The sequence below is a fragment of the Leptinotarsa decemlineata genome, unplaced genomic scaffold (assembly GCF_025532065.1).
Source record: "Leptinotarsa decemlineata unplaced genomic scaffold, Ldec_3_MD MMD2_tig00004307_RagTag_RagTag, whole genome shotgun sequence".
In the NCBI taxonomy this organism is placed as follows: Eukaryota; Metazoa; Arthropoda; class Insecta; order Coleoptera; family Chrysomelidae; genus Leptinotarsa; species Leptinotarsa decemlineata.
The window spans coordinates 500141-512899 of record NW_027412606.1 but is presented as its reverse complement, the minus strand read 5'-3'; the positions used below and the strand labels follow the sequence as shown (position 1 = coordinate 512899).

Below are 12759 nucleotides of genomic sequence, written 5' to 3'. Positions count from 1 at the left end.
TTAATAGATATGTGATATATTTCTATTTCTACTTATTTTTCTTTTAGTTGTAGCAATCTTTATTTTCAACTAATTATACTGTTTTGCATATATTTTCATCAACACCTTTGTACATTTCCTGTAATTGGGTGAATGCCTGTTGAAAATAAAGTGCTATCAATCAATACGTTTTGTCCTTAGGGGTAGAATATTACAAATTTCAGGTAGTGCGAAGTTGAAAAGCAATGACAAATATTTTTATTGAATTTTGGAGTGGGTAGCAATTCGTATGTTGTACATCTAATAATATAAACTGTGGGAACATAATTATGAAATGTTATGTTTTTGAATGCATACGTACATAATCTATGAAAGTATAATTTTCGAATATTACTAAGATCTTCTGAATAGAGAAGATTAGTGTCATATGAAATTTTTTTCTACAAGATTATTTTCAGAATATAGTTCTGTATTATATTCAGTTTTTGCAAGGAACTCTTATACATTGCTTCCCACACCAGAATGCCATAAATTATTGTCAATAGTTAAGTCCAAATACTTGATCTCGTTTATATCTTCGATTTCCTCCGTCATATCTGGACCTTTAATATTAGAGAAATTAGGTCTGTTTGCTGATGTTATAGAGAAAGCAAGAAAGTAGGTTTTACTAGCGTTTGATGAAGGACAATACATACTCAACCATTTATGAATCTTTTCCATGCATGACTGGACAGGAATCACACGTTAAAAGGCAAGACCTCGTTAATCCTTAGCTCGCACAAGTTTTGACTTCTGAGGGTTGTAGTTCGTAGGGGTGTGACAGCTGGTTAACGGAAAAAACAGATTTTTAAACAGATCATTTACTTTCGTTGAAAATAACAACCGTATCATCAGCATATGATATAATTCTTGCTTTTACTTTCAGAGTAGAGAATTTATGTAGGCTTGAAAAAGTATTGGACCAAGAACGGTTCGTTGGGGAACCCCTGTTCTTATGGTCATAGTTTCACTTAATGTATTGTTAATTTTAACACATTGTTACAAATACCTGACCTCGTTTATTTCTTTGATTTCCTCCCTCATACCTGGAACTTTAATATTAAAGAAATTAGGTATGTTTCCTGATGTTATAGAGAAAGCAAGATAGTGCGTTTTACTGGCGTTTAATGAAAGACAATACATACTCAACCATTTATGAACTTTTTCCATGCATGACTAGACAGCAATCACACGTTAAAAGGTAAAACCTCGTTAATCCTTAGCTCGCACAAGTTTCGACTTCTGAGGGTTGTGGTTCGTAGGAGTGCGACCGCTGGTTAACGGAAAAAACAGATTTTTAACCAGACCATTTACTTTCGTCGAAAATAACAACCGTATCATCAGCGTATGATATAATTCTTGCTTTTACTTTCAGAGTTGAGAATTTATGTAGGCTTGAAAAAGTATTGGACCAAGAACGGCTCCTTGGGGAACTTCCGTTCTTATGGCCATAATTTCACTTAATGTATCGTTAATTTCAATACACAATCAGTCAATGAAGAGTTTGTTATAACTTTTACAGTTCCTGGTAGAATTAAATTTTAACAATACATAAAAATTGTGATTGGAAAATAGAGAATTTTATGAGAAATAAAATAATTAATGACTCGTTTTATCAAACTATTAGCAGTTCAAAAGACATTGTGGAAAAAATCTTCGGCACCCTTTGACTTCAAAGCTTCCCCCAGATTTTTTTCGAACCTTTCAAGATATTTTCCAGCAGTCCTGATTTAATAATATAACACTATTAAATGAAGCAATTTAAGTTTGTGAAAATTTTTTATGGAAACAGTACAAACATTAAAAATTATATAAATAAAAATATTATAAGGGTATTGTAGATAATTCAAATTTAGTTAAAAATTCTTTTGAATGCATCGTAAGTATTCAAAAGTTCTTCTTGTTATATTCAACTCGGTGCACATCTCATTCAAGTTTTCAAAGTTCATCAGACTCAAACCCGCTAAACCCAAGTATGTGTGCATTGGATCCGGCACAACATTTATCCATTTAGAAAACCCTCCATATTTATCTTGCGTCATCAGTATGAACTGATGATTATTGTCATTCTTTATGAATTCATAAGATTCCAAAATTTTCAGGGCTCCCCCGTCCAGAAGGAATAGCATGTGTCTATTGGTTTGTTGGGTCTCCCGTTAAATCCTCCATCGAAACGAAAGAGTAGCCATCTACGTAAAGCTGAGACCTGTGGCTTTGACAATCTATCCAAATTGTTGCTCAATGCTAAGGCAGCTATCGCACAAAACGTTGAACCACAATGTGATTCCAATTCAGGTCCTTGGCCAATACCTCCATCGTAGGACTGAAAAAATATATACAAAATACAGTTAACTGAACATAGATTTATTAGTTTCAGATATGCTTATCATTATAAGACATTGGAACCGAAAAGTACCACTGAATGATCAGGAATGTTCAAAAAATAATGTGAATGTTCAAATTTGACGGACAAGTACATTCGATTAGCGATTTTTTATTTTTTTTATGTTGGTACACTTGACTCGAACATATGTTCACACTTTCAGGTGTTTAGCATGTTTTGTTTGTTAGTGAGAGGTATAAAAGTTGGAAGTGTTCGGCGGTTTTCTATCGAAAAAAAGTTGGTTGTACAGTCAAACTGTGGAAAAACTATTCATAGCTTTTACATCACGATAATGCACCTGCTCACTCATCATTGCTTGTTTGTAATTTTTTGGCCAAAAACAACTCCATAATCATGTCTCATCCACCTCATTCACCAGATTTGCCCCCTGCAACTTTTTTCTGTTTCAAGATTAGAGAAACCCATAAAAGGGTGGCGTTTTGCAATGATTGAGGAGATAAATACGTAGATATCTGTAAACTAGTATTATCTTCATAAAAACTCACTATGCTTCTTAATATAAATTGAACCATCAACTCTACATTTACGCCTGACCAATCGTTTAAAATATAGGAAATACAGGCAGCGCAAAAAACAAATCGCATATCACTCTCTACACCAAGTTTGGCTCCTTTAAATGATCCATCGGATAATTGTAATGTTTTCAAACCTGAAATCAATAATCATGAATTCATAACAGAGTAATTATTTTTAAAATTATTACTTACTATTTAATATGGCACTTCGATTAACTCGTTTCAAATCATCACCTAAGATTAGCAAAGTTGCTAAACAACAATAGGTATTAGCAATATGGGAATACTTATAAATACTATTTTTTTCTTTATTTTCCTCCGTGTTCAGAGTTGTTGATCCCTGGAAGCCACTTACTAAGTCTGTAACAATCTATTTTAATAGGGGGTTTGTCTATTGGAACGAGTTGGTTAACCTTCTTCATTAACAACTTGTAATGAATATATCCAAGAAATGATGGATTCACGTTGTTCCATTGGTAGTTCATTCAATTTATCCAAAACATCTAATCCTGATATAGCAAAATATAAGAGTAATGATCTGAAAGCATAAGCTCATTTTCCCAAAAGGAATTTTTGAATGAACCAAAACTAACCTGTTTGTGTCCATATTATTCAGTGCCGATGGTAACTTACCATTCAAAATGAAAAATAAATATTTTTTATGTAAGTCAGCTGAAAATGAGTGCATTGTCGTTCTCATATTTTAAATCACCTAACATAAAATTCAAAATTGAGTATTTCCATAAATCTAAAATTCTTTCCATTCATTAACCTTAATAATACATTCTTCTTCTTATTTAGCTTTTTGGTTTTAAGTTTGAATTCTAGATACAGAGTAAAGAAATTACCATAGATAGAATCCAATTTTGGAGTCGCAGTCAGATTTTGTCAAGCTTTTGGTAATGCTACTACAACTGCAATATATTAGTTAATTTGTACGAAAATTACTGAAGTTTTTTTCCAACATCAAACCGTTATTTTAACACCTCGACACGTGTTTCGATCACTAAGTGTCATCTTCAAAATCACAGTATAATCTGCTTCCTCTTGAAGATGATCGCTTGGTGATCGAAACACGTGCCGAGGTGTTGATATTGAAAAAAATTCAGTAATATTCACTACTACACCAAGGACAGTAAATTGTTAAAATCCATTTATAGTCATAATCATTAGGTAACATCTTCTGAAACTGCACATCTGTCGATGTTCCTCCTGCAATCACTTTTATGAGAAACGACGCGAGATAAACTGAACTATGACAGTTGTTCAGAAAAGTAAATGTCAAACAATGACTGAAAATAAATACTTGATATACAATATAAGGTGACATTATCAATTATCGACAAAAAATGTTGACAGTTTGACGAAATTGATCGTTTGAAATTCAGTTTATGAAGGGACAGTCAGATTAAATTCTGATCACATCGGTGAGTTGATTTTTCAAAAACGAAATATGAGTATAACACAGAATATTCAATATTCGTTTTCAATGAATATAGTTCGTACCTACCCAAAACAGTTCAAACCTCAAAACATAAAAATTAAAAAACAAAGTTGATGATATTGCTTGCCTTCCTTCCAAGAAGAGAAAAACGGCAACTCTAGACGGAACAAAATTTCTCAGACTACTGTAAGAAAAGGAATCAGAAATCAAAATTCAAAATGATGAAGTCAACAACCAACCGTCATTTATATATGAGTTTTCAACCATAGAACATATTACTCTTCCATGCAGAAATCACTTCCAATTAAAACGACAGAGTAGAAAGAATATGTAGTAGAAGGAGGCAGGTATATATACAAATTCAGTTTTCAGCTTGTATATAACATATATGATGGAATCGGCTGATACTTGATGAAAATCCATAACTAACGTATTCTAAAAACACTTTATTGTGTGATTTTCACTAGATAGTTTTACAAAAACGCAACACGTGTTTCGCCATACAATGGCTTCCTCGGGCGTGTCATTATTAAGACACGCCCGAGGAAGCCATCGTATGGCGAAAAACGTGTTGCGTTTTTGTAAAACTATCTAGTGAAAATCACACAATTAAGTGTTTTTAGAATACGTTCGTACATAACATATTATGAAACATATGAATTGACATTGCATCACAATTCTACGATAGCCCGCTCCATCACCTGTCGTGTAAACACAAGAGTAATTTCATCCATAAAACATATATAGTAACTGTGACCACACATTCTTCACAAAATTCGTATCCGATGAACGTTTGTGGAAATGTGAATATTCGATTTCTGTCACAATCAGGATTCGTGATTGTCACAGCAGTCCGACGCACGTTGTGCGTCGGATGGCAACACTTCCCAGTGCCAAATGACATTGTATACCATTCTGTGAGTTTTAGCGCAAAACCAGGTGGGGTTTGGGTCCAACTCAGATCCACTTCAGTGTGGGCTTCACCTGTAGTAGCAACATAGTCCTGGAACTCCTGGCTGGATAGCCTTGGCAGCTGAAGCCATTAATAGAAAAAAGAAGAAGAACCATTCTGTGACAAGGATATCTGACAACTGACATTATGTTGTGAACACGTCAAAAATATCAACATTTATGATTTCTAATCATTAACCATTTTTAAATTCGAATTAAAGGAACTTCCAAATCGAATTCATAAAATATAATTGAAATGGGAGATTTTTTAAACTCCAACCAATCTGAATTTTATTGGAGCCAACAAAATCCTACTCCAACAACCAGTCAAACTTACTATGAGCAAGATTATAGTCAATTTGGAAATCAACAATTGGGTAAGAAAATGATTGGTTTTTGAAAAAATACAATTTTCATAAGTTGTATTTCAGAGTTCAATACAAATAACGAATATGGTGATCAAAATTTTGCCAACTATCCAACTCAAATGTTGTTACCAGAACAATTTGACCAGACAGTAAAAGGAACTGATGAATTCGATGAACCACCTCTGTTGGAAGAATTGGAGATTTATCCTGATCGTATTGTAGAGAAAGTGTTAGCTGTCTTGAACCCTTTGAGGGGTCACAGCTTGGCTGATGATGCTGAATATTTAACTAAAGAATCTGACCTGGCAGGCCCAATATTTTTTTGTATTCTTCTTGCTCTCAGTTTGTCTTTAGCCGGGAAAAATAGTCATTTCGGTTACATTTATGGATTTTCAATGATATCTAGTATTCTGATGTACTGTTTACTTACTCTAATGGCACCATCAAATGGAACTTTCACTCTCAGCACAGTAGGTAGCATACTAGGATACTGCTTGATTCCTATTATAGGATTATCACTGTTGGGCGTGTTTTATAAATTAAGTGGACCTATTGGATTGTTCTTAGCTATTGTTGTTGTAATTTGGTCGAGTATATCAGCATCAAGATTATTCATTGCAGTTTCTGGAGATAAACAGCAGCAACCTTTGATAGCTTATCCTTGTATGCTCGTTTATGGAGTTTTCACTTTATTGGTTGTATTTTAAAAATATATTTGAACTAATATACGGAAACAGTTTTATTGAAAGTAATACAGATTATGAAATAACAACAAAAAATTATTATTATTATATGAAATATAATATTTGAACGAATGAAATTAATTATTGAAACCTTGAGAATGAATTTGAGTGCTTTACATGTAGATGATGCTAACTTGAATATTATTGGAGTTTTTTCCCAACACCAAACCGTTATTTTAACACCTCTACACGTGTTTCGACCATCAATTGATCATCTTCAAGAGGACGATCTTGACACATGTTTCGTTCATCAAGTGATCATCTTCAAGTGGAAGATATTTCTCTTGAAGATGATCACTTAATGATCCAAACACTTGTCGAGGTGTTAAAATAATCGTTTGGTGTTGGGAAAAACTCCAGTAATATTTATTACTACACCAAAAGGTTCCAAACAGTGCATCACAAGATGCAAAATATGCATTGAGGCAGCAAAAGTGTTTTCTATAGATTTATTTCATGTCAGAGGTTTCACATGCCACTTATTATATTATTTATGATTTTTCTCTTACAGGTATCGTTTTTTAAATTCTCATCTTGTGTGTGTGTGTGTGTGTTCATAAAACACATAAACACAAGAGTTTCCGTTGAAGGCAGTGTTACCACTAAATAATTTTAGGAAAAAAAGGTTTTGGCTTTCTACTTCTCCATCTTCATACAAACAGTGTGAGAATCTTCCCCAAAGAAAGGAAAAAGTCTAGTGATCCAAACGACTTATTTCTAGAAAGTTTTGTTAAGTAACAGGATCAAATCATTAGACGTGGTCTTGAATATTTTTTCGCTAACATGTCTGAGAATTTTTATATTTGGTTATAGTTTCAACTTGGAAAAACTCCTTTTCGCAGATTAATTTTATTATTTCTTCTTATAACATCAAAAGACGCCAACAGTTTGTGGTAGGAATGTTTTACGAAATTCATTGTTACAGAGATCTGAATAATAATTCAATATAATTCGAAACGTTGGCCGAAAACAAGTTCTTTCGAAGATAATTCAAACCAGTTATCCAACAAATCATTCTAGAAAAAATGTCTGTGGCTAGTTCAAGAACGTTGAAAACCTGCAGAAATTTTCATTTTAATTGATAATACAGCCGATTACGAGGATATAAAGGTTTCTGTCAACCAGAAGCAGAAGACTGGTGTTATTTCTTTTGAGCCTAACTCATGCCAAAAGTGACTCAGGTTAGGTCAGTTCCAAAGTGAGTGGGTCCATTCGACCCTATACCGTAACCCGCAAGGGTTTATTGTGGTTCACACCTATTCACATTCGACGAAATAACTCGAAAGACCTGATTTGGTCCCCAGCGGGGCAGGTACAATGTATATACTCTGCTGTTTCATCGTTAATGAGGTAGTCGGATAGTCAATGTGCAAGATTGCCACCTTTATACCCGCCACAACCTTCCCATATGAGGGTTTTTGCACGTCAGCTACACCTGACGATGCCTTAGATTCAACCGTGCATACAAATCGATAAAATAGCATAAAGGCACTTCTACTATTCATGGTTGGGTTGTAATTACAATATTGTTACGTTTTCTCCGTAGGCTCGATGATAATTGACCACACACTACGATTAAATTCAAATTTATTTCACTAATACACTGCCAATATAACACAAAAGCTTCAACTGAACTTTAGAGTTGTTATCTCACTTCGTACCGCACTTTGAACTAGACTAGCCTCCTCTGGGGGCGTGGTCATCTTGATTTCTGGCGAGTTTTTAATAATAAAATCTCTGTCTCTTTCATCTTGAATTGTTATTTGAATCTGAATGTTATTTTTGGAACGCGGCCGAGATTTCTCTCGCCGCCTGGAGTGTCCTTTTGGTAGAGGACTTTTCTTTTGTGAATAGCATTCACGTAGCCTCGAGATTGCTGCAATCTCACCACGTGACGAGGTCTTTGAGGTGTTTAGTTCATCTTAGCTGGGGGAGTGTTGACCGTCAACATATTTTGTAGAACGGGAAAGCTCGTCAGCAGGGCCTGCAGCTTGTCGAAGGCCCTGCAGAGGTCGTCAACCGAGCTGGGGTCACTGCTGTTTGTGGTTTTAACGACCCTCGCGTAGGAGACTCCGTTTTTAATCAGATTTGTTTCTGTCGGCCTTTTTATTTGGGCTGGCGGATCTTTGACCTTAGTATTTGCCTTTTTGTTCTTAGGGTGCGCATCTTAAGCATGCTGGGATTGCCTTGCAGTTTTTCTGCGAGTGCCCATATTTTTGGCAGCGATAGCACTGTCCTGCTCACCTTGACATTTAGAATCTTCCTGACGTCGTATATGTGGTTCTGTTTCCTAGAGACTAGAACCAGTACTAGCGGGAGTGATTTTTTATCTTGTTTTCTTAGCCTGGCTACCGATATGGTATCGAATCATTTGGCTTTTAGATCATCTTTGATTTCGTCTACTTCAAGAAATTCAGGGACGCCTCGAAATACAACTCTCAATGGTTTTGCCTCCTGCATTGGGTATGTATGATGCGGGATGCTCTCTTTGACTAGCATTTTGGCCATTTTTCTAAAGTCGTCCGGGCTAGCGGGTTAGACTTTTACTCCGTCGTTGGTGTTTACCGCTTTCGTGAATTTTATGTTTTACCTTGCGGCTATTTCGTTGAACTTGGACCGCTTATCTTTACGTCTTATTGTAATGGGTGGGGGTCTAATTGTTTTGGGGCTCGTTGCCTGTGCTGTAGTTGGCATCGTAGCCAACACAGCTGTTGCATATATGCAATACGCATATATACAGACGTAGACGTCAGACGTCTCAAAAACCAAAGTAGTTTAGCAGTGGATCCATTCGAAATGTTTTTATTAGAGGAGAATATGATGTGCTTGGTCTTATCATTGTTCATTTTGAGTTTATTTGTCGTAAACCACAGTTCTGCTCTAGAGGCAGTAGTCGCCATAAGTTCACTGAGTACAAGTCGACTATAATGCGTCTATTAATGAAGTGTCGTCAACAAATGCAATACACACATCCGGAAATAAGTAATGAAATATATCATTGACATAAATGGTGAGCAACAATGGCCCAAGTACGGTTCCCTGTGGCACGCCATAATCAGTACGAGCCCTGTAGCGAAGTAGTTTCGTTGACAGATACCACCTGTTGACAGTTGGTTAAATAGGACTTTAGGAGATTCAGTGGGGTTCCTCTTACCCCATAGTGCTCTAGCTTTGCCAGCAGCAGCTCATGTGTTTTATTTCAAATCATTTCAGTGTTGTAATTCATCTTTTTATATACCTAATCGGTTCCATTTTTTATATGTAATCAATCAGTGTAAGGAGACCTATAAAGCCAAGTTCTAATCAATTTTTTTTTAATGTTTTCATCATGAAGGAGCCTTTCATTCAATAAATAATTTTCTGATTGATTCGGCCGTTACTTGATGAAGATCCATAGTAATTTCAAAAACTACACCTCATGATTTGATTTCTACAAACTTTATTTGAAAAATTTATCACAACATGGTGTGGTGTAGTTTTTGAAATCAGTAAATAATTATTGAAATATTTCCATCAGCAACAGATTGGAAAATAATCGAATAAAGTGATAATACATCAAACACCGTATGCAGTACACCTATCAGGTGGTTTTCGGACATAATCAATTGTCCTGAACATTCAGCCAGCCAGGCGTCAATGCGTATTCGTGTTCTGCCAGTTCTCGGTTCCATTTGCTGCCATTTTCCACCCTCAGTTTTCAGCTTTCAGTTATTTCAGTTTGCGTTTAGATAGACAATAACTGGTCGGGTTATCGTGCAAAAATCGCTGTTATTTCATGCATGTAGGTACTCATATTGACGTTTGAGAGGGAAAGTGGTTCGATGTCCTAATCTGTTTATATTCTGTTAGTGTAGCTGTAGAAGGGTGTTATAAGTGACATCTAACCTAAATTATCCACCAATATCTGTATCTTTTGGTGAGTATATTCTAGCTGTAATTATTCGAAACTGTTATTCATAAAGTTATCAGTTTTTAATTCTCTCAATTATGAAAGCATTGATTTTGTTTGTGAATAAAAAATATGAAGAACTCAATTAGATTCCATGGTTTGAAAAAATCAAAAACATGCAGAGAAATTATATTTACGGACGATTGAACAATTTAAAAATGGTAATTTACGTAAAGGGTCCGTAAAGAACTGTGTTGCGTACACTATTTTTCCGGTAACTGTGTAGATTTATTTATTATATTTCTTTGTAGAACAAAATTTCGAAAATTCTATTTCTCATTTGTGTTGAATATTGAAATTCGAACAAAAAATTGGTACTAATCGAAATATTCTGGTTCTTATTTGTATCAATCGAACAACTGCTAATATTGAAAAGATTCAATTTGTTTAAAATCCTTGGTATATTTAAATGTCTTTTGTTGAAGTCAGAACAAGAAAGTAAAGTTTCCGTTTCACATTGATTATTTTCATCTGATAATTTTTCAATGGTCGTGGCAAATTTGATTTTGTTCGTAAGTGAGTTATCTATATACCCCTCAGCGACATTGTTGAACTTCCAGACACCGTGTCTCTTCAAATATGAGATGTTTTCGGTTCTTGATCCGAGATTCCTGAAACTGTGGAGTCCAACAAGCTGAATCGAAATTTTTTATCTTTAGTAGTCCACGAATAACACGATGTGGCGTATGAGATGGCCCTAATAATAAATAGTGGTTATACATACAGCAGCAGGTTTTTTTGCCCAATTACAACAAACGTTCTCTAAATATGTGTTTTGGAATCTGGGTTTTCACAAGCAACGTGCCACTCCGGGCTCATCTTTGAGGCTGAAATATCCGAAACGAAACTTCGCAAACCAACGTGCCTTCATTAACACTATCATTGGTGAATACCTGGGTAATTTTTTGGTATGTTTCGGTTGTGCTTTGTTTCATTTAGAATTCGTAGAGACAAATTAACCGAAACACCCATTTTTTTTACCGAAAACGGTGAGGCATATATGTTCATTGAAATTTGAAGATCGTTTGAAAAATCTAAATGAGAACACAGCACATGTTCAACAGGCAGTTTTCTGCAATCAATTCGTTACCAATCTATGATCTCCAACCCAGAAGCTCTACAACTTTTTTAGCGATAGTCTCTTCAAGTTTACTTGATAACTTTTATGCAAACTTCCCCAGTAATCTTGCTTCCTGCGGCTTACAGATAGGTTACAATCCTGAGAATGATGTATTTGCCTTTTTCTTAGCAAGAACACCAGATTCTTAATTTCCTGCAGGCGCTTGTAACCCGGTACACATTGTAAGGTCTATAATTCCATTCTACCTTCCTTTCTCAAGTTAGTTTGGACTCACAAGTAAATGACTCAGAGCTGACAATTCTGCTTGCCGGCCTGATGAATTATCGATAGCATGCAATTCTGCCTGGAAGATGGTGGTATTTACTTTCAAAGGTTTTGGTGAACTTGAATCATCACTTCGAAGTTAGACCTAACAGGCATGTCGTCTAGGAGTTTCGATATGGATTCTATTGAGATGAGAATCTCATCAGATTTCCTGCACAGATTTCCTGCTTTCGTGTAAGCTGTTTGGTGAATTATGAAAGCACTGATCACTATTTCTTTTATTACACAAAAATATAATGATCGGAACTTCAGCAGCTTTATTACCAGATTGTCAACAAACAGCGACCATATACTGTGGAAATGTACTCTTTCCACAGTCATCTGAATGATTTCCTTTCCAACATTAGCTACTACAAGTTGGAGCAATAATTAAGTGAAAACTGCTCATCTAACGATCTCATTATAGATTCATGTGTCTTATCAAAAACCTCCTTTGTATCAATGAAAGTACAAGGAACTATAAAAATTCTCAATGCTTTGAAGAAGCCATTTATTGTGGATTTGTCCGCCTGATGAGTAAATGGCTTCTTGTTCCTAGTGAACCGATTTGTTGTTGACCTCTTGCTCTTCGTGAGACCCTCAAGATACAAGCTAAACTCTATATGGATCTTCTGACTTATCCAGTAACAAACAAGTTGGATTGCAGTAGGTACTGATACTGGTCACTTTAAGAGATGATGTGAACAAATCAAATGTGTTGTTGAATTTTCCATACAAAAGTTTGTTAATTAGCTATATTTCAAGAAGTCAGAAATGAATGCAACAAGAAATATATGAAATAAGCTGAAGTTTATTGAATAAATCTTTGAAAAATGGTGGAGAAACGGTGATGATTCCCAAGAGCTTTGATAAAAAGTGTGATTACTCTGAGATGAAGGAAGGTATTGAGAAATTCAAGTGCGTTCTTTCTCGAGAAAAAAAGGAATTAAATAAAAAGGAAAACAACAAAAAAAAACAAACAA

At 35.1% G+C, this 12759-nt stretch overlaps 2 protein-coding genes across 2 annotated transcripts; one reads left to right on the top strand and one right to left on the bottom strand.

The window, feature by feature from the left end:
• Nucleotides 1-1784: 1784 nt before the first annotated feature.
• betaggt-I (geranylgeranyl transferase type-1 subunit beta) lies at nt 1785-3737 on the bottom strand. The gene is given in 6 exon segments (XM_023170553.2): nt 1785-2131; nt 2134-2341; nt 2908-3071; nt 3130-3297; nt 3351-3475; nt 3531-3737. Coding segments are annotated over 6 exon segments (1029 nt in total). The 5' UTR covers nt 3638-3737; the 3' UTR covers nt 1785-1874.
• A 1730-nt stretch (nt 3738-5467) lies between these two features.
• LOC111514315 (Yip1 domain-containing 1) lies at nt 5468-6428 on the top strand. The gene is made up of 2 exons (XM_023170550.2): nt 5468-5709; nt 5764-6428. The coding sequence occupies exons 1-2, from the start codon at nt 5589-5591 to the stop codon at nt 6405-6407; spliced, it is 765 nt and encodes a 254-aa protein (XP_023026318.2). The 5' UTR covers nt 5468-5588; the 3' UTR covers nt 6408-6428.
• The last annotated feature ends 6331 nt before the right edge of the window (nt 6429-12759 follow it).